Source organism: Tachypleus tridentatus, chromosome 2, assembly GCF_004210375.1.
Source record: "Tachypleus tridentatus isolate NWPU-2018 chromosome 2, ASM421037v1, whole genome shotgun sequence".
Classification (NCBI taxonomy): domain Eukaryota; kingdom Metazoa; phylum Arthropoda; class Merostomata; order Xiphosura; family Limulidae; genus Tachypleus; species Tachypleus tridentatus.
Window position 1 is genome coordinate 102766881 of NC_134826.1, and position 22746 is coordinate 102789626.

Consider the following 22746-nt stretch of genomic DNA (forward strand, 5'->3'; position numbering starts at 1 on the left):
TGAAACCTAGATATCACAGATATAAATGACCCTTTCTGAAAGACCATGAAAAAAGCACGGCGATACCAGCAACCACTGAACAAGAAGTTAGAACTCCTTGAGCCAGAGCTCAGGTTTGAAAAACAATCCATATCTATTGATACACAGCCATGGTTGATGAACAGAGAGAATAAGTTAAGGTGGCAAACTGGATCTCCTTGCCATGGATCAAAGAAAAGCCAGGTTTGAAGGAGGAGGAAATGAAGAGTGGGAGGCAAAACCAGTAACTGTGTAGACAAAGGATATTGGGATATAAGGTAAGAGTGAAGGAAAAGCAACTGTAATTGGAATAAGCAAAGAAACCATGGTTGAGAGGACCAGTAAGAAGCAGTTAGAAGGACAATGCACAAAGTGGTACATATGATGGAGATTACCCAAAAAGTAATCATATAGGAGGACAAACATAGGGAACTTGTTCAACCAATCGTGAGTGAAGGTAGCTACAGTCAAACCTCAAGGATGGTGAACAGGGGACCAAATTAAAGGTAACTTGATGGAGGTGGTAAATGCATCAATATAAAGGTGTATAACCAACTGTAAAGCCACTGAAAAACAAGGGGATGACTGGGCCACTCTGTTGGGCAAACTCAATCTGGTCAGGAAAGACTATCCATCACAAAGTTGAAAGCACCAAGTATATGATATGCCATCAAACAAGTGTGATAATTGTGGGCCCAAGAAAAAGAAGATCCAAGGTGATAAATACAGGAATTTTGACTGGTTGGACCCTTGATGATAGATACAAGTCACTTCTGTTGAATCATCAAAGTGGATCATGACTAATTGATCCTTGGAGAGAGGAAGAAATGATCCAAAGTTCAATGAACACAGAACATTCAACCACAACCAAGGACATGAGGTCACAGGATGGTTTGATGAAAATCTGACTGTAGAGAAGGAACATAACATACGATTTAGGGGCAATAAGGGACCTTTTGGTCCATACCAGCTGTCCCATCCCTTGAGACAAACTAAAATAAATAAATTTAAAACAATTTAAAGCTATATATATCAAGCTTTCTTTTAAACTTACTCACATTTACTGCCTCTACAACATATAAAGGCAACCCATTCCATAAGCCAACCACTCTATTTCAAAAATAAAACGTTTAGCTGAAAATGGCTTCTACCTTGTCTAACTCTATATTACTGATGCCTAGTTCTATAATTCTCTCTGTTAAATATGAAAATTTTGATGCATCAATACTATGAATTACTTTTACGATCTTAAACACTTCAATCAATCCCCTCTAACTCTTCTTTTTTCATGAGAAAACAATTTTAAGGATCTTAATCTCTCATCATATGACAATTGAAGCCAGATACCATTTTAGTAACCCTTCTCTGAACCCATTCCAAAAATTCAATGTCTTTTCTAAGGCAAGTATCCCAATACTGAACACAATACTCCAATATAGAATTAATTATAACCTCTCTACTCTTTATATTTAATATTTCTGTAGATACAAACTAAAATCCTATTCATTCTACCACTAATAACAGTACACTGCTTGGATGGATTAAGAGACTGATCAAACATTACACAAAGATACGTTTCTTTCGTGACACTCTTAAAGTTTCTGTCATCCAAAGTATACTTATAATACAAATTATGATAACCCACATGTGATATCTTGAATGTATCATAATTAAAACCCATTATTTCTTTGCCCTACTCGCTAAATGATCTAATTTTTTTTGTAAAGGAGCAGCATCCTCTTCATATCCAGCAACAACCAAGACCTTGATATCATTAACAAATTTAAGTAATTTATTGACCATTTACATCATCTGTGTCATTAATGTAAATCAAAAAGAGCAATGGTCCTATGACTGAGCCCTGAGGTGCACCATTTACAATAGTAATCTAATTTGACTGAGCTCCATTTATAACAATCCTCTGCCACCAAGCCAAGCCACTCTTGTATCCAATTAGTTATCTCCCCACACCTAAATAGATGTTTCTTTATAATCCTTTTATTTGGCACTTTGTCAAATGCTTTTTGAAAATCCAGATACACCAAATCTACACACTTACCCTCACCTACATAGGCAGTACCATTTTCAAAGCATGTAAAAAGATTTTAAGGCAAGATTTTCCCTTAGTGAAATTATGCTGACTATCTGATAAAATTCTAAACTTTGCAAAGTATCTTTCATGAGACTTTCCCAAAGCTTTTCCCACAATGATGTAAGAACAATAGATCTATAATTACTAGGACAAGATAGATGCAAGCAACATTAGCCAGTTTTCAATCTGTTGGTACTTGTCCATTTTACAAGGACTTGCAAACAAACTGTGGCAAGTGGCTCACATATCCAATCCTTGACCACCTTTAAAACACTCAGAGGAATATTATCTGGCTTAAGAGCCTTATTCTTTAAAATTCCCAATTTTATTTTAACAAACTCAGAATTTATATAATTGTCTTTTTCAACTTTGCTTTCATCTATCAATTGTTGCAAGATGAAAAATACTACAAGTTTTCATCAGTTTTTAAAAAGAGAGGAAAAAGCAGAATTTAAAGCCAAGCCATTTCATAATCAGATACAAGCCTTCCTTTATCATTTCTCATTCACTATATCATTCCCATCCTAACATTTTTCTACCCCTCATGCACTTAAAAAAATCCTTATTGTTAGTTTTATGTTTTTAACCAATTTTTTTTTATACATCCTTTTGAATTTCCTAATTGCCCAACTTTCTGATCTTCTACAATACCAGTCAATTTAAATTTCTTAAATTTTGATGCTTTTCTTTAAGTTAATCTCTTGTACCAGTTGAAAGACAACCTTTTTACTTAAAGATACATTTTTGTAATGAATACATTTGTTTTGAATATTGAAAATGTTTCTTTCAAAAAATTCCACATTTGTTAAGTGTCTTCAAATAACTCAGCTGTGAAATTCACAACACATAAATCTTGTTGCACCCCATCAAACTCATTTTTGAGCTTTCCATGCCATGTGGCAGTCAGGACACCACCATGGACGATGATACAGTCAAAAACATGTCGAGGTTTTAGGAATACATTGAGCAGCTGCTTGTATAATACAGTCAGTTACTGCTGCCACACAGTCGTCTATTGATGGCTTACAGACAATGGCAAGATCAAGTTCTGTGAGAGCAGTAAAAGAGCAGTTTGCATGAACCAGCTTCCACCAGGGAATGTGGATCGAGTGGCATCAACAAATGGCCAGTCTCTCTCAAAATTATAGGAAAATTATCACTGTCTCGTAGATTACTGTCAACCCTCCATGAAAAATGGGAGAATAATGAAGAAGAACAAACTGAGAGATCAATAGCAGTAAAGGACTGACGAGGTGTATGAAAATAAGTAGAAGCATCAGTATTGAATAGAGGGGATGATGCTCATTAAAGTTCCCCAGGATTAAAAAGGGAGACAGCAACTGTTCAATGAAAGCATCAAGGTCTGATTGGTCATATGTCCCTCCAGGCAACAAGTAGAGAGAACAGTGATGGTATGACCCAAAAAAACACAGATGGCTATGATCTCCAAGGGTGTGTTGAGTGACAAAGACAAGGTGGGCACATGCTGATCAACCAACAGTGCCACCCCTCCATGTACATGTCCATCACACAGCCTGTCATTTCTGTACAGAGAAAACTGCCGAAAAGGAATTGTATCGGCAGGTTTCAGAAACATTTCCTTTAAGGAAAGACATACAGGATGGTAGGAAGCAATCAGTGTTTTGATATCATCTATATTAGAATGTAAACCTAATATCCAAACGTTTGGCCATTTTTTATTGATGTGTAGGCAAATTAGGTGGAGAACCCTTTTGTTTACAATCACATCTTTTTTCCTTACTGTCCTTATTTTGTGGGAGGTCTATCGACCTCCATGGATCCTGCCCTAGGTCGATTGGGTAGGTCTTTGCTGATGGAAAAGAATTCCAGTAAATGAGGACGTGAACAAACGATCGTTTTGCATCTTGGGGTGTGAGAAGAAGATGTATCCGAGGAAATGCCTGTATCCAGAACCAAAAGAAGTGGATCTTTGGATATGTTGGAATGTATGTAAGGGGCAGAGATGGGTGTTGAAGTTGATTCATCAACTTTTTTAATCATGGAGGTCGAAAGACTTTTCATCTGGTTTTACAACAATTCTTTTGGAGGCACAGAGATACATTCAAAAAGTATCCCAAGCTCATTTTTTAGCTTTCCTTGCCATGTGACAGGTAGGACTCCACCAAGGATGAGAATACTGTGGGAAACATGTCAAAGCTATAGGAATACACCGAGCAGCAACCTGGACAGTACGATCAGTAACTGCTGCCATGCAATTATTTATCGATAGCTTACACCTGTGCCTTGATCACAGCCAGTCTCTCTCAAAATGTGATGAAAATGACCACTCCCCAGTAGGTTACTGTCAACACTCCAAAAAAGTAAGAGAAAAGTGAAGGGGAGCAGATAGAAAGATCAACAGCATTAGAAGCCTGAGTAGGTGCATGAAAATAAGTATAAGAACCAGTACTGAAGAGAGATAGGTTGTGATCCAAGAGCATATGTTCTATGGAACGACCCCTCCCATCAGTATTAGCACCACCCCAGAGGGGTTTATGTCCATTAAAATATCCCAGGATTAAAGAGGAAGATGGTAACTACTCAATGAGGGCATCAAGATCTGACTAACTATAAGTCTCTTCAGAAGCCAGGTAGAGTGAACAATCAGTGATGATACAACCCAATAAAGCATGGAAGGCTATAGCCTCCAAAGGTGTATCAAGTGGCAAAGAAAAAGTGGGCACATGCTGATCAACCCAGTAGTGCCACCACACCATGCATTCACTCATCAATCACATGACCTGTCATTTCTGTCCAAAGAAAATTGCAGAAAGGTGACTGTATCAACAGGTTTCAGAAGCGTTTCCTGTAAGGAAAGACACACAGAATGGTAAGAATCAATCAAATCCTTAATGTCATCTATATCTAAATGAAAACCCAGGCAATTCCACTGGATCAGAATGGCCATTTTTATTTACATGGAGGAGAAAGTGGCAAGGAGCCCTTTTGTTTTTGTCCATGTTTTTTGTCTTTATTGGACAAAGGTCTATCAACCTCCATAGATCCTGCCCCAGGTCAAGTAGACATGGCTCTGTCTGTGGACAAAGATCCCACAGATCAAGTCGGCATGTCTCTGTCAGTGGACAGAGATTTCACCAACTGAGGGTCTGAACAAAAGGTTGCTTTATTTCTCAGGGCTGCAGAAGAGGACAGACCTGAGGAGATTCCCAAAGCCAAAGGAAGTGGAACCAGGCAATCACTGGAAGGAGTGGCAGGGACAGAGATGGAAGTACATGTAGACTTGTCAATTTTTTTAATCATGAAAGGCAAAAGGTTCTGCTAGAGGCACGAAGAGATTTGTCTGCACTCCTGCTGTGGCAGTGGAATGGAGTGCAGCAGCATATGTCCAAGATGGAGTTGGGGACAATTTCCAAGCCTCTGAGTAGGAGATATTATTTATAGTCTTCAAGCATTGTGCACCTCTTTCTCTTCCACCCATTTAAAGCAAGACATAGAGTAAGAGGGGTGTGGACCACTTACAATTAACACAGTGTGGCTGTAGTTTGCACTCAGAAGTTTCATGCTCTTTGCCACCATAATGAGCACATTAAAGAACCACTGGAAACATATGAGAGGGTTGGGAATGTACAGATATACTTTCCAGTTCAGATTACCTGCTTTGACTGTAAACATCAATATTACAAAATCAGTAGACACCATAATTCCATCTTTGCAAGTGGAGATCTGGTACATTGCAGAAATGCCTTGGCTGGAGAAACCAGCAAGGATCTCCAACTCAAGAATGTTCTTTAAATCCCCTTTAATTATATTTTCTATGGAAGAATTCAAAGTTGCATGGGGAGTAACCTTAATGGGTATATTCCCAATGGCCTTCTATTTCAATAGGAGTTAGGTATGTTGTGGTGAAGATGTTTCCATCAAAATGTCTCCAAATCACAACTTCTTTACTAGCTTAGGGGAGCCAGCAAGTCCCTCTAATTCCTTTTGAATAATAAAAAAAAGGGGGACATCTGCCCTAAGGATTTCTTGGATAAGGAATAGATAATCAGAAATCAGGTACAGAATCTGACTGTGATGTTGATTGTACAACAGTGTTCCATGTGTGGTTGTTTTGATAGTTTTTTCTCCAAGTTTTTCATAAATGATGGTATCCATAATAAAGACACTACATTTCAGTGCTCACTGACACCAACCATCACAGGGCCCTATGAAGGGATGCTCTACAATGCCAAATTAGGACAGCAATGTCAGAGATTCATAAGCACTATACCCGAGCACCAGTATCAAATACAATGCCCACAACATTAGTTGAGAGCATGCAACATAACACTGGTACTCAGTTGACCCTAACTCAAGTAAACCAGCCTACTGACAATGGGAAGGCCACCCCTAGGCTACCCATCTACAGGAATTCAAAGGTCAAAGTGGTGTGTTGGAGTTGTATGGGTTGCCATGCATGGCAAAGATGTGGGTGATGGTTAGATCCCAGAGGAGGTAAACTGAAAGTACAGAACATTCTCTGGGAGGCCCCCTCACCACGTAAAGGAATCCACCTTGAGAGGCACTTGAACTTTACTTATAGATGAAGTTGTAGTAACAGTGGACTATTTTTTTCATTTTTGTCATCTGAACTAAATGTGGCTGACTATGAGCAGCAAAACTATAAGGTGAAAGCACGTGCAGATACACAAGTATTGGTTAAGGAGGCATATTAGATTAGTAGTTTCTAGCTGAAGTTTTCAAAAGAATCATACAGATAAATAGTTATTATTCATTGCCAATTTTTCAACATAATTTTGCTAAATTTTATAAAATTCTCCTAATTAAAAAGAATTTACTGTCATGTGATATCAGCTTAAGCAAGTAGCATAAATAATGATGCTTGAAACAGCTGTATTGAGTGCTTGCAGGTGATGACAAGAAGCTGTTTATCTAGTTTCCATTGTGTTACAATAAAGGAAGTTACTAACATTGTTTCAAAAAAAAACCTATCATCACATATACATTTAAGGAATCTGGTTTATTTTGTAAGAGTGTAGGTCTGTTCTGAATAATAAGGTTGCAGTCCTAAAGCAAATGTTAGTTACTATCAATTATCATTTTCTTAATTGCAATGGTTTGTCAATGTGCATTGACAAACAAGTCATTACATCTAATAAAAAACACTTCTGGTGTATAAAAAGGGTATGGCCAAAAGAGATTGCACATGCAACATCAAGAAATGAAATCAATATTGGTGGCAAAACTGGTAGTTACACACTTATAGTACTGGTAAGAAAGCTACAGCAAATACTCACTCATTAGTTACCTAGATCACATTTTATTTTATCCTCCATCTTGCTTCAAGCTGAAAAAAAAATATAGCCTGGCTAACCAATGAATGAATATTTGCTTTTGAAATCTTATGAAAGCTAGAAATGTTACTACCTGTTTACCTGACAATTTTTATTTCATTCTTTCAAGTCATAAACTTAAATATTTTCTGGCCACACTTTTTTTTTTTTTTATACAAAACATGTTTTTGATTAGATATGTTACATTATGTAACACAAATTTGGTTTCTGGATAGTATGCATTATTTCTTTATTGCTTATGTTGTAAAAGTACAGAAAATAGGCATTATTCCCTTTAAACTTTGTTTTTATGACCCAAATAATAAAATTTAGAAATTAACCTATTTTCCATGTAAAAATGGGCAAATTTGCACATTTTCATTTACATAAGGTTTGAATAAAACAACATATGAATCAAGATTTACATGTATTTATACTAAAGTTATACAAAAATGTTTAGAAGTGAGTAGTTTTTCAAGGTTTGCAACTGTAATGTAAATCACTTTCACGTATCAGCCCAAAAATATAGTCTCCCTTCAAGTTTTTGTTATACACTCCCAGGTCACAAAAGCAGTTTGAAGAAAAAAATAGGTCTTTTCCATTTACTTCAGGCATAAGCAATTGGGAAATAACAGCACTTTCTGCCCAAGAACAAGAAAGAGTAAAAATTAGAAACTTATTAGGCTAGACAAGATGTAAACAGTTTCACAAAAAAAATGTTTGATACCTATTTAGAAGATTTTAGGGATTATGCAATGAAATTTGGATACTTTCAGATGAAGAAAATTATTTTTAATCTTATGAAAATAAAAGCAGTCAACACTGACTCCATATAATTACAGATACTATTTTAGACAAATACTCAATTACAAATTAAAATTATTTGTTTACAAGAGACTTAATGTTTAATGAAACTTGCAAAAAATTATGAAGATACACTAAGTACTTTGAGAGTTCTATTATGCATACCTCTATGGTTACATAGTGGTTACAAAGTCATGTAAAATATATGAACCTATTGCAACAGGACTAATTATAAATATTGTGTTTCATGAAACAGCTCCAATGTTTCAAAAACACTACTTTTATATAAAAGATCATACTAAGCATTAAAATTATCAGATGTGTAACTTAGAAACTTAAGTCAAAAATGCAGACTACAATTGTTGCTATGGAGGTGAATTAAGCAAGTTCTGTACATGAAATTGTTCATTTACCTTAAGTTTATTTTAATTTGTAAACATTTGAGACTTTTAAAATTTTCTAACTTAATGAAATCTTGAATATTTTATTACTATCTAAAACAACAATGATAACTTGAAAAATTAAATACATCAGAGCACTAAAGTTTTAAAAAAATTGATAAGTACAAACACAATACAACAAATAATGATTTATCTAGCAAACAATATTCTAAATAGTCTATTTGTCACGCACTATTTTAAATAATTGCCTATCCCTCAAACAATACTGTAAATAAAGGCCTCTCTGTTAAAGAATGCTTTAAATATAGGCCAACCTTTTAAGTAATACTGTAAGTATTCGACTACATATTAATTACTATAAATAATGCCTATCTGTCAAACAATATTCTTAAATTATGAACTATGTACAAACTGTAATACAAATAAAGAACTATTTTTCAAAAAAAAAATTGTAAACACTAGGTTATCTATCAATTTTCATTCTAACTACTAAATGTGTCTTAAAAAAAACTGATTAATCTTATAAAGCATTCAGTTACTTGTGGGGCTGTCATCAAGTTCATTTCCAATAACCTTGTTTGCAAAGGACCTTCAGAGGGTCTGTTATTCTTCAAAGCATCCAAAAGAAAGGAAGTGCACTGCTGCACAAGGTTAGACTCCATGAATACATCCACAATCTATGAAACATTTTATAAAGATTCAAATGCTGAAAATATCAAAAAACAATATCCACACATCACCAGCAAATCTTTTAATAGTTAAAAAACCTCTCATACTGAAATTACTGGATATCACTTAATTTCTCAAAAATCAAGTAAATGATAATGCAGAAAGAATATTTTACATAATTAAATATAGTCACAACAACAATTTTTCACATTTTTTATCACAAGAAGTGTAAAAATTAGTTATATCTTAAGTAAGGTTACTAAAAAAAATGTTAAAAAGAATATCAATAACACATAGTGACTCCGTAAAGATTAATTTTCACCTGATTGATATCGACCAATGGTTCATCATCTTGTACCAACATTTGTGAAAAAGAAGCACCCTGATCAGGGTTAATCCGCATGACCTGTCTTAACAAGAAAATGTAATCTGGGGTGTACCCAACTTTCTTTGCATAAAGAACTATCTTCTGAAACTGACCAGTTTCTGCAAAACACTGAATAACCTAAATAAAAAAGTAGAATATAAACATTAAACATAGTATTGTACATTTTTTGTTTTCAAACTTAATTATTATTTTAAATACAATGTTCTTAAAGTTAACTTTTCCAACTCTAATTTATATCTAAAATAAAAGCTAACTTTTCCCAAGAAGTAAAGCAACTGAGTCAGTTAAAAATACTAAATTGATATTCTAATTGTGACTATCTCAAACACATCTAATAACAATCTTAATTTGCAAATTTATTAATTCAAAAAAATCCAAAAACATCATAATACTGGTTAGCCACAATTTTAAAATTTGATAATATAAAATAATTCTTAAATTAAAAAATGTAATACTGCTGAAAGTTCAAGGCAATGTAAGACCTCGATGCTTTAAAAAAAAACAATAACTTATGTACACACAAAAATATAGGACTGAATTAACTTCATACACAAGCCTTTGGTGGACAATTAAACAATTTTAACTGCTCTTCATCGAAATCAAAATTATTTTATGCAAACCTATCTACCCACCTTATTTGGGACATTTGCTCTCAAGTACACAGATAGGGCCAATGTTGGATCAACTTGTTTTACTAAGTCTCCCAATTCTTCACTGCATTCCAGCTAAATAAATATCAAGATGTCATAAATTGTTTGATTAAATATACTATCATTTTAACTGAAATTTGTTTGAAAGGCTAGATAAAAGTACATGTTTTCAAAAGTTTGCCTTACTCATAGGCAGTCAAGGTATTTAAAGTGATGTTTTGAAAAAAATTCACAAGATTAGTAGCAATAACCATCTGAACAAATAAGAAGACATTTGAATTTCATAAAATATATGCAAAACAAACAAAATTATAAGCCAACTACAAAATTAAAAAAACATGATTTTAGAAGCTGCTTAACTTCTCTCACTATGGGCTTAATAGATCCAATCTGAAAAACTGAGCCTGAATTGATCTTTATAGAGTTTCCAGGTTATAGCTTCTAACATGTTTTGGGCATCTTCATGAAGTTTTGTATGTTTTCAGTAAGCATTGAGAGTCAGTTGTATATAAAAAAAATCAATTTTTTTAATGAAATATCTTCACTAAAGTGTCAACTGCTCTAAGAGCAAAGTGGTTTTCATGTTAGGATTAAAAATACCTTTCTTTATAGAAAAAAAATCTCATATCTTGTTTCTGTTATCTCTAAAACTTTTAAATAAATTTCAAACTTTTTTTCTCTGTAAAACTTTATATTTGATCTGTTATTTTCTCTATTCTCACAACCACCAGAAAAACAATTTGAAATAAATCTAAACTACCCCTTTTTTCTCTAGAATGACTTCAGATTGAAACATGAAACTATGTAGTATACATCTGTTTATAGTTAAATTGTATTATTTTACAGCCATTTGATCTGGGACTAACTGATATTTGTGCTATAAAATTTGTAAATCACATTAACTTATTGAATACACAAGCTACTTGCAAATTTACCCTGTGAAATTTTTTTAATAAATCTTTAGTTAACCTAATCTAACTCAAAAAGTTTATAATACTTACATTTCAGTTACTTTTATAATAATAAATAAACAAAACATATGAAAAACAAGAAATATAGTGCATACCTGGGTTGTTGTTTTTTTGCTGCTGACTGTTGATGAAACTTAAGCCTACCTTTTTATACCAATAGCACTACTATAATAAATGTTTTATTTAATTAAATAATACACCAAGAACACAGAATAGTAACATGTAAAAAAACATACATTGTACTACACCTATCACAATTTTTCTAGCTTTCTGATTGTGCGACAAGAGCAGTTCCAAATTCAGGTAAGCTTGTCCATGTGTTACCCATGAAAATAAAGTTTGAACTGGAAGTGAAACAAACAATTCTCTGTACACAAAACAACATAATTTGTCTTTTGATAGATTAAAACTTTGGTGGCTTTCTATTGGTTATAAATAATACAGTACTAAAAGTCAGAGAGGACTAATGACAATTTCTGTAAAAGATGATGTGACAGATGGCTGTGGCAATTTGGGTCTGATTTTCTATTTTACAGCTCTGTAATCAAATAATATTGAAGGCTGTAAAACTATACTTGCCTGAACATTGACAACATTATAATGAGTAATTTCTGTTGAATTTCATATTTCTTTGAGGGGTAATAAATAAATTAAGAAGAGGGAATACCAAGGGAGCATAGTTGAAAAAAGTTAAGATTTTCGTTTATATGTTGCTTTCTAAAATTAAGAACTTAAAAGATTATATAAAGTTAAAATTTGGATTATTAGTGATCTTTTTACGTCTGTTATCTGTGTATGATGACAAGAGAGATAATTAAATTTTAAATGCAATTCAGAAACACTTAATGGTATGTATACAAAAGGATGCCCATAGCAAGATGGCTAAAGAAGTAGAAATTCTAATGTACTTTGTCATCTTTTAGCCATTTCTCCAGGAGTTGCTTCCTTCCTTGTTGTAAAACTGGTCGACATAGCTCCAATGATTCAAACTTGTTCAACTGACCCTGGTCCAGCAGGATTCCAAAATACTGGAGGAGAGGCGATGTCTGTCCTGCTTGGGTAGGGACTTGCTGGAAACGTTGGATTGTTTGCGGAGTACGAAGGATACCCTAGGGATCAATCAAAACAGTCTGTAGACTTCTGGCTGGATGAAAAACCATCAATTTACTGTATATAATCTTTCACAATACACACTTGTAGATATTGTAGTTGTCCATGCAATAAAAAAAACAACAACAATAAATTCCTACACAGTAACTTTATGATTCTATAAAGTTAACCCTACCTTTGGAGCATTAGCAGCAACCTTTGCAGCTTCTGAATACTGTCCATTCTGAAACAATGTATTGAACTTTTTCACAAACAAGTCTTCAGCCCCAGCAAGGTTGTTCCTGACAGCCATATGCAATGCAAGGTCAGGGTTTTGTAAGACATTTGTGATGTATGGAATAATGCTTTCTTCATCCACACTCACAGACAAGACCTTTAAGACAAAAGACAAACATTTAGTTTTATTAATAAAATATATCTTCATTTGGAACACTAACTGAAGATACAGTGCATTGAAAAAACAAACTTACACACACAAAAAAGCCAAAACTTTCAAAATAGAGAAACCATACCTGTCCCTTTCTATTAACTCCAATGATTCCAGATGATGGTTCATGAGGGGCTGTCACAAAGATTGTGTCTGCACTGATTCGGTTCATGTAAATGCATATACCACTTTCAATATCATAGAGGTGGACATAGCCATATTTAGTGATGAGATAGATCACACTGTGTTTAGGACTAACCTGAAGCAATAAATGTTTTTGAAATTCATGGGTAATATCAAAAACTGACAGAAACTTAATATTATAAGAGCATTTTTCCCAATATCCCTTTTGGGCAAAACATATAAACATACCAGAAAACCTTGGTGACAGAATATTACTAACATAAATGAAAACTGTTCTGATACTTTTAAAATAATAATGAATTTTTAAAAATAAAATTTTAATTCTCTACATAAAACAAAAAATAATTTGTAATGGTAACCATATGTAGCCTGACCACAGCTCTGCATAATGTTTTCACTAAATTAAGCTAAACAACCAATTCACTTGATTGAAAAAAGAATACTATTTACAAAATGAGAATAAATGGAAAATACGAAAACATATTTAATAATCTTCAGATGTTTGGGACAAACTAATTTTATCACCAGTGATCTATTTTCATATACATAGAAAGTGATATACCTTATATAATAGATAAATTTAATAGCACACAATTAAAAAGTTAATAGAAAAAAAACCAGTTTACTCATTACTAATGTTATAAGTTTCCTACACTGAAAACTAAATAGTCACCCTTTTGAAAACTGAAGAGAGACCATGGAGTGTGAAACTTCAATGTAGAGGGACACACCCCTGGGAGACCACACCACATCTGTATCAGGTATACTATTCTTCATTTGTGAAGATACCTCACTAAATCATGTGTAAAGGATACATATCCAATGCATACTTGAATATACCAGATGATGTAGAGTGACTAGAGCATGTCAGACCTTATTCAGTGGGTCAAATACACTCCAAAACCTGGTGACATTGGAAAAGAAAATGCAGGCCACAGTAAGAAGAGGGTCCCCATCATCATCACCTTAAGCTCCATAATCAGAAGGGAAACTGCAGCTCCATTTCAAAAATCAAGACAGTATACATATGTGCAGACACAATACACAACCAACAACAGGCCATACTGGAACATGACATCTGGGCAATGACAAAAAAGGGGATAAAATATGTGGTAGTAGTGGGAGGAGGGTCCCTGCAAGCCACACGTGTGGAGTGATGTTGTCTAGTCCTGCTTTAATCCAACAGACCACCTGGGAACTGACATCTGGGCAGCAGTAAAATGAGAGATCCCAGAATAGGGGAGTGAACTGTTTGTAGTGGATTCATCCAGTTCAAATCCAGGCAGCATCAGTAACTATACACCCAGTCCACAGAAGAAAGAGTACACACTACCTCCCTATTCTCATATGTGTAGAATTGGCATCTTCAGATGGATGCCTCCATTGTCCACCATCTCAAAAGTTAGGAGCTTGTAACTGGCAAGAGCTCAATGGGAGGAATATCAGAGTGGAAAGTCCAGAGGAATACAACACCAGAGAAAGTGCAATGGATATCTACAAAATCCTATTTTGAAAAGCAGGCCAGTTCCAATTTTTTCAACCAGAGTTGGAGGGACAGTCAGCTATCACAACACTACTTTATTCATGATAGTCCACAAGTTGGTATAATCTGGTACAGATTTTATTTATGAAGCAAAACTCCAGAAGGAAACCTCTAGAAGTCTTGCAAAACACCCCATCTAAACAGCAAGTGTTACAGACCTTAACGTCATACAGTACAGATTTAAGGATTAGTATATCTGATATGAGGATAACTAAAACATGTGACAAGAATTGGGAGATAAGGAAGAATAAGCCAACCAGAGAAGTTGGTAAATCCAACTTGTAAGTGTTATCAGGTAATCGTCTCATGTAGAGGAAGAGATCCACTGAAAAAAAAGAGGTGGGAATGGGAGCTTTGGAAGGTGGTCATGTGTACAACAAAATATCAGAGTGCTTGAACAAGACAGAGAAGACAAAGTGGATTTGAATAGGAATAAATAAGAGAAGCATAAGAGAAGTATACAAGAGTGAGAGCAATTTTGCTTTCACAAGGTGCTAACTTACTATGAAAAACAACAAATACAATCTGGATACAGATATACAAGGAACTTTGAAGGTGAAGATATCTTACTGATGATAAACACAGCAAAAAGGAGCAAAATTAAGTTTTTAAGGACAAGTGGTATGATGGACAGGTAGCCAAAGGTTGAAAAGGAAGTAGGATAAAGGCATAAAAACAACATTAAGGTCCAAATCTGGAAGAGGTTAGGATAAGGTGGATGAAATGAATTAAATGAACAAAACAAAAGGGAGAGATAAAAGAAGAAAAAATCTATGGAAGTTAAAAAATGTAAGAAATTGGTTAAAACTGTCTGATGAACAGCAATGGTAGACACATACAAACCACTGTCAAACAACCAAGTACAGAATTCATGGGCATGATGAACACTAGGATGGGAAAGAAAGTAACCATGGCACAAGACCAGCAATAAAAAGTGTTCCATTTTCTCTGATAAATCAATAAGAATGAAGAATAGACTGAAATAATGGAAAAAAAGGAATGCTACTATGTGGAGAGCTTGAACTGCCTCTAAAGGGACCAGACAAATGTCACACAGATGACTCAGATTGCTGAAGAAGCAAGAAAGTGAAAGTGGTAACAAAGTGGATGACTAAAGGAGGGTAAGAAGTAGAAATCACAGCTGAGCATGCAAAAAATGGGATATGTGAGAGACTTGATATGAAGTGGTTTGGATGAGGGATAAAACCCAGGGTAGGAGGCAAATAGGAATAAAGATAATGTTGGAACAATTTTGACTGAAGGCATTTAATAACCAGAGCCAAATTAAGTGAAACTAGGAACCATGAGAAGGGTAGTTTGGAATTGAGGTGAGTGGCAAATACATCCAGAAGTGGAGTACCCCACTGGGTGAACAACTATTGAAAATCACTTGTAGATCCAGGGATCATCTGTGGAAAAATCTTGTTGGAGTAAGACAAGCAATCAGCCACAAGATTTAAAGCACCAGGAACATGACATGTCAGTATATATATTTAATATAAATGAAATTAGAAAAGTTACAATGTACAAAAACAAAGCATACATGAAAAAGTGCTCCCTTGTTGACTGATGTAATAGACAATGATAAGATTGTTGGAATGGATCAAAACAATTTGCCTCATGTCAAAGGGAGGAAATGATCCAAAGCTCAATGAATAGAAAGTAGCTCCAGAAGTTTGATGTGCAGAGCCAATTCTACAAAAGACCAATAACCTGCATTCTCCTGGAAATCTATGAATGACCTCAAACCAGTCAGAGAGGTATCTGCAAAAAGATACAATTTGAGACAGGAAGGTAGAAAAGAAATGCCAGCTGTGGAGTTTGCTCTGTTGAGTTATCTGTTAACACTGACTTGCAGAGAGGAAAGGAGAAGATAACAGAGTCCAGGGGATCCCAAACAAGATTCTATTTATTATGCATTGCCCATTGATGATCAATGCAATGTGAATATAACATTGGGAAATGGGGGCATCCATGGAAGCCTAAGAAACAAAAAGATATAGAACCTTGCATACAGTAAGACAATAAGAGAGGAAATAGCTTGAAGCTAATAGCTCCAACAATTTCAACAAGAGACAAGAAGGTCAGGCCTAACTGAAACAGGAAATGATGAGCTAATGGGTTGGAATGAGAAAGGACTTCTGCAACTTAACTATCCAACCCACATGATCAGTCTGGTAGGTTGGTTGATTTAGTGCAGAAGGAGCAGAGGCAGATCATCTGTTCTGAAAAAAGCGTGGCCCACTGAGGAAGGAAAACACAACCCCAGGTGAGATGCTTCGGTATGGAACAAAGTTTCGAAACATATAGTAAAGACAGTTGCAAACAGCAGAGGTGCAAACAAGGTTCATGAGACTATGTATACACTCTGAACACGGGAAGTGCAGAAAGCAAAGCTGAAGTCCTTGATGATGAATGTGGTCCAGCATCTTTATTGCCAATGGTCTGGCAGAGCCATAGACCAGTGAGCCATAGTCGAGTTTCAATCGAATAAAAACACAATATATCTTTATCATAAAACATTGATCTGCTCCCCAAGTGGTAGAAGAGAGAACATGGAGGATGTTCAATGCTCTTGTACATTTGACCCGTAGCTGCCTGATATGTGGTATAAAGGTCAGCTTACGGTCAAAGATAAGCCCCAAAAACTTTGTCTCAGAGACCACAGGCAGCATAATTTCACCGAAACAAAGTCAACGATCAGGATGAATATCCCATTGGCAGCAAAAGTGCATGCAAACTGTTTTAAAAAGAGAAGTTAAAGCCATTTGCTATGGTCCACTTCAGTAAACAATTGAGGGCAGTCTAAGGTTGTTGCTCAATATACCTCATATTCGACAACTGACATAAGATGTGGAAGTTGTCGACATAATGCCCATTTGCAACAGTGAGAGGGAGTTGTTCAGTAATTATACTGAAAAGTGTGACACTCAGAACACAGCCCTAAGATACTCCAAGTTCCTGTAGAAAATAACAGGAAAGCGTTGAACTCACACGAACTCAGAATCTCCTGTCCATTAAACAATTTTTAATAAATATGGGCAAATGGCCACATAACCCATGTACATGGAGGTCTCATAAAATGCTATACCTCCATGCTGTATCATAAAACCTTCTCAATGTTAAAGAATATTGATACAAGATGTTGTCGTTTGTGATAAGCTTCTATGATTGAATCAGGTGGTCCACAGTGGAGTTCTGTCGTTGGAATCCACACTGGGTGGGGAAAATGAGGTTGTTTGATTCCAGGAACCAAACAAGATGAGCATTAACCATCCTCCCTGTGGTCTTACAGAGACAGCTCGTCAAAGCAATTGGACAGTAGTTTGAAGGAATCTTGGGATCTTTCCCAGGCTTAGAGAAAGGTAATATAATAGCCTGGCACCAGGCATCAGGAAAAACATTCTCCTGCCAGATCCAGTTAAAAACGATTAGAAGAATATCAAGAGAAGCAGGAGAGAGATAGCACAGCATGTCATAGTGTCCATCATCAGGTCCAACATATGTATTACCAGACCGATGAAGGACCAGTTTGAGTTCCACCAGTATAAAGGAACGATTTTAGTTATAGAGATAATCAGCTCAAAAGGAAAGAGGTGATCACTCTGCCCCAGTCTTGATGGCTAAAAAGGTGAAGGAAGAAGCAGAAGTGCTAAATACATGGCAAAAGCTTTCACCTAGCCTGGCCATCAGAGAGCAAGATTAAGAGAGGGACAGAATTATATTGCCCACTGACCTTTTGAATCTTATCCCATATGACTTTGAAACAGGTGGTAGAAGATATGCTGGTAGTGAACTTTATCCAAGATTCCTTCTTGGCCTGCTGGAAAGCGATGTAGTTCAAGAGTGTGGGATATCCACGGAGTGTTTGCCAAACCCGTTTTTCAGTCTTCCATGCCATGTGGCAGGCAGGACACCACCACGGACGAGGATACAGTCAAAAACATGTCGAGGTTTTAGGAATACATTGAGCAGCTGCTTGTATAATACAGTCAGTTACTGCTGCCACACAGTCATCTATTGATGGCTTATAGACAATGGCAAGATCAAGTTCTGTAAGAGCAGTGAAAGAGCAGTTTGCACGAACCAGCTTCCACCAGGGAATGTGGATCGAGTGGCATCAACAATGGCCAGTCTCTCTCAAAATTATAGGAAAATTATCACTGTTTCGTAGATTATTGTCAACCATCCATGAAAAATGGGAGAATAATGAAGGAGAACAAACTGAGAGATCAATAGCAGTAAAGGACTGACTAGGTGTATGAAAATAAGTAGAAGCATCAGTATTGAATAGAGAAAGGCTGTGATCAGAGAACGACCCCAGTATCAATATCAACACTTTCCCAGAGGGAATGATGATGATTAAAGTTCCCCAGGATTAAAAAGGGAGACAGCAACTGTTCAATGAGAGCATCAAGGTCTGATTGATCATATGTCCCTCCAGGCAACAGGTAGAGAGAACAGTGATGGTATGACCCAAGGAAACATGGATGGATACAGCCTCCAAGGGTGTGTTGAGTGGCAAAGACAGAGTGGGCACATACTGATCAACCAACAGTACCACACTTCCATGCACTCGTCCACCACATAGCCTGTCATTTCTATAGAAAGAAAACAGTTGAAAGGGAACTGTATCAGCAGGTTTCAGAAACATTTCCTTTAAGGAAAGACATACAGGACGGTAGGAAGCAATCAGTGTTTTGATATCATCCATATTAGAATTTAAACCTAATATCCAAACTTTTGGCCATTTTTTATTGATGTGTAGGCAAATTAGGTGGAGAACCCTTTTGTTTACAATCACATCTTTTTTCCTTACTGTCCTTATTTTGTGGGAGGTCTATCGACCTCCATGGATCCTGCCCTAGGTCGATTGGGTAGGTCTTTGCTGATGCAAAAAAATTCCAGTAAATGAGGACGTGAACGAACGATCGTTTTGCATCTTGGGGTGTGAGAAGAAGATATATCCGAGGAAATGCCTGTATCCATAACCAAAAGAAGTGGATCTTTGGATTTGTTGGAATGTATGTAAGGGGCAGAAATGGGTGTTGAAGTTGATTCTTCAACTTTTTTAATCATGGAGGTCAAAAGACTTTTCATCTGGTTTTACAATGATTCTTTTGGAGGCACAGAGAGATTTGTCTGTACTCCCACTGTAGTTGTGGAATGAAGTGCATACATTGAGATGAAGTGGTGAACAGCATCTTTCAAGCCTCAAGATAAGTAATGTTATGAATCGTTTTTTAAAGTGCTGCATCTCCTTTTCTTCCAACCATTTAGGGTAAGAACAAAAGTAGGGTGGGTGAGAGCCATTGCAATTGATGTAATGAGGGATCATTTAACACTCGTAGGCATCATGGTCCTTGCCAATGCAACGAGCACACACCAAGGAACCATGACATGACGTCTCTGAGTGACCGAACCACTGACACTGGAAACATTAGAGAGGGTTTGCAACGTATGGCCATACCCTGCAATTAAGATAATCTGCCTTGATGGTGACGTAAATGTAAGAACAAGGACATTGGTCAGCATCATAATTCCATCTTTGCGAGTGGAGAAATGCCTCACTGCAGACACTCCCTTGAGTGGAGAAACCAGCAAGAATCTCTGACTTGGGGACATTATTCAAATCCCTCTCAACAATAACTCATTGTGCTGAATTCAAAGTAGTATCAAGTGTAATCTCAATAGGTAATCTCCCCCAATTGCCTTTGAATGCAAGAGGAATTCACTGTGTTGAGATGTGGATGTTTTCACCAATACATCACCAGATGAAAGCTTCTTTACTGATTTTGGAGAGCCAGCAAGTCCCTCTAGTCCCTTCTAAATGAAAAAGGGAGACATCTGCCATAAAGTTTTGTGTGAAAGAGAACATAGTATAAGAAAATGAGGTACAACAGGTGTTACAGATGTTTAAGATTGCTGCTCAGAATCTTCAAGATGTGGTCATTTATCCATGGACTGTTTTTTCACTATTTTATTTAAGTTTTTATTTGGAGGATCCATAATAAAAAAAGGGAAATTTCAGTGCCCACTGACCCCACCCACCACGGAGCCCTATGATGGAATGCACCACAATGTCAAACAAGGACACTGCAGGAACACCAAGGTTTCATGAGCACTATACCCAAACACCTGCATGATACAATGTCCACAACACCTGTTGAGAACATCCAATGCTAGTACTTGGTTAACCCTAGCCCAAGTGGACCAGCTGATTGACCCAAGAGAGCCACCCCCATCTACATGAATTCTAGGCCAAAGTGGTGTGTTAGGTTTGGACCCTCAACAACCAAGATCCTCTCCTCACCTTCACAAGTCACCATGCACGGCAAACACATGGGTGGATGTTTAGATCCCAGAGAAGAAGGTAAACTGAAAGAACAGAACCTTCCCTGGGAGGTCCCCTCACCTAGTTCAGGAATCCACACCGAGGGGGGAGAGGAGGGAAATGAGATGCATGAATAATAGAAATGGTATGAGAAAAGAAAGGCAGAGTCCTTTAGGTAGCATTTGAATCACCCAAGGATCTATGGTAAAAGATCTCAGGTGAGCAAACATGGACAAACATGTTCAAACCAGGCCAAAATGGATTGTGTAGTTTGAACTGGGAGCTCTGCAAGTGAGCTACCTGATGGCTAGCCATTGAGTTTTGAGTGGGAGGAACAAGTAGAGTGAAGAAAGGATGATGATAAGATATAGGAATGAAAGCATGGACTTCAATGAGTCAGGGAGATCTTCAAACACCAACTACTGTAAAAGTAGAGCCACATACAGGCCATGCAAGTAAAGAATGGGCATGTCCATATAAGATAAATATGCATCCTTACCCAGGAAATCCCAACAACAGAGGAGAAAAGTTTGTATGGAAAGGACAGGGAAAGATAAGCATATCAATGTAGAGACAATAGAGAGACTATCCACTGAAAAATCCTCAGAACAGTGGATAGCCTAAAATAGGAGATGAATAAAGGGGAAGTAATGCAGGAGGACAGTGAGGGTCAAATGGACAGTAAAATTGGGCCTGAGAAAATCTCAATGTAGTATAAGGGTCAAATCCCCAAACTTGAATCAAACACTTTAAATTCTGAGTCCAGAAAAGAAAAACCTGAATGATATGTTAATTAATACGACTCATAGGCACAAAGCATGCTGATCCCAAATGTAATTGTGCTGTAAACTGTTCAGTATGAAACCCAATATCTGGAGAGAATGAAAAAACCAAGTGAAGGCAAAAAAAGGTCTGGGAATTTCCATTGGTGTGACATAAGGTTACAAGACAAAGGAAAGAGGTGGGAAAAGGTATTCAAACTCTTGTCATTCTGAACTGGTTCTCCAGGAAATGGTATACCTGGTCATTGGTTAGGAGCTACAACAGGCCACATGATGGACTCTAATACATGGAAAATCTAAAACCAAAGCCTCTTCAGCAGAAAGAGTGGAGCCTGGAGCCTGAGAAACTGCAGATTGAGTTTCAGTGGCAGCAGTAAAAACTATAGTAGTACTGTAACCTAAAACAGTGAACTTTTGGTTCAAACTGAGAGTGTGAATTTTCATATAAACCAACAGTATTGTTTTATTTTGTCTAATTCATCATTAATTTTATCTGGTGAGCATAGTTTTAAGGCTGTGTTTATTTGATTTCTTAGTACGTTGAGTTTTTGTTTTGTTTCTTGTGCTGAGTCACAAGAAATGTATAGTCAAGTATGAGCGATTTTTCAGTGGATTTCTGTTTTAAATTGCATATTGATTCTTGTAATTTTGAGGTTAAGAAATGATATTTGATTGCTTTCTTCCTGTTCACATGTGAAGATAAGGTTGGGATGTAGAGTTAATGTGATCGAAAAAATTAAGTGTGTGTTCTGTAGACATGAATCCCGTAATTGTGTCATCTACATATCTGCACCAGTATAGTGGTGGATCTAATGTTGTGTTAATTGCTTGTGTTTTAACTTGTGTCACAAAAATATTGGCTAGAACTAGTGATACTGGGTTGCCCATGCTTAGGCCATTTGTTTGTATATAGTTGTGGTTGTTGAACATGAAGTTTGTCTTCATCGTGGTGAATTCTATGAGGGTTGCTAATTGATTGCTGGGAATGTCTATTGATGGGTTAGGGTCTTGGATATAGAGTTCTAAGGCTATCTTGCAGGCTTCAGCAGTTGGAACTTCTGTAAAGAGGGATATAACATCAAAACTGGCCATTAAGTC

The 22746-nt window shown here is 36.3% G+C and overlaps 1 protein-coding gene across 4 annotated transcripts in view; it reads right to left on the reverse strand.

The window, feature by feature from the left end:
* LOC143244723 (clathrin heavy chain 1-like) overlaps window positions 1–22746 on the reverse strand; it is a 114431-nt gene that overhangs the window by 66297 nt on the left and 25388 nt on the right. For 3 of the 4 annotated variants that reach the window (XM_076489878.1, XM_076489879.1, XM_076489880.1), the window contains 6 exons: window positions 12931–13104; window positions 12594–12791; window positions 12217–12417; window positions 10320–10412; window positions 9622–9804; window positions 9170–9307 (listed from right to left, as the gene is read on the reverse strand). In XM_076489878.1, coding sequence (XP_076345993.1) covers window positions 9170–9307; window positions 9622–9804; window positions 10320–10412; window positions 12217–12417; window positions 12594–12791; window positions 12931–13104 — 987 coding nt within the window. Of the gene's footprint in view, window positions 1–9169; window positions 9308–9621; window positions 9805–10319; window positions 10413–12216; window positions 12418–12593; window positions 12792–12930; window positions 13105–13662; window positions 13783–22746 lie in introns of those variants that run through there. The other variant, XM_076489881.1, reaches the window with a different exon arrangement.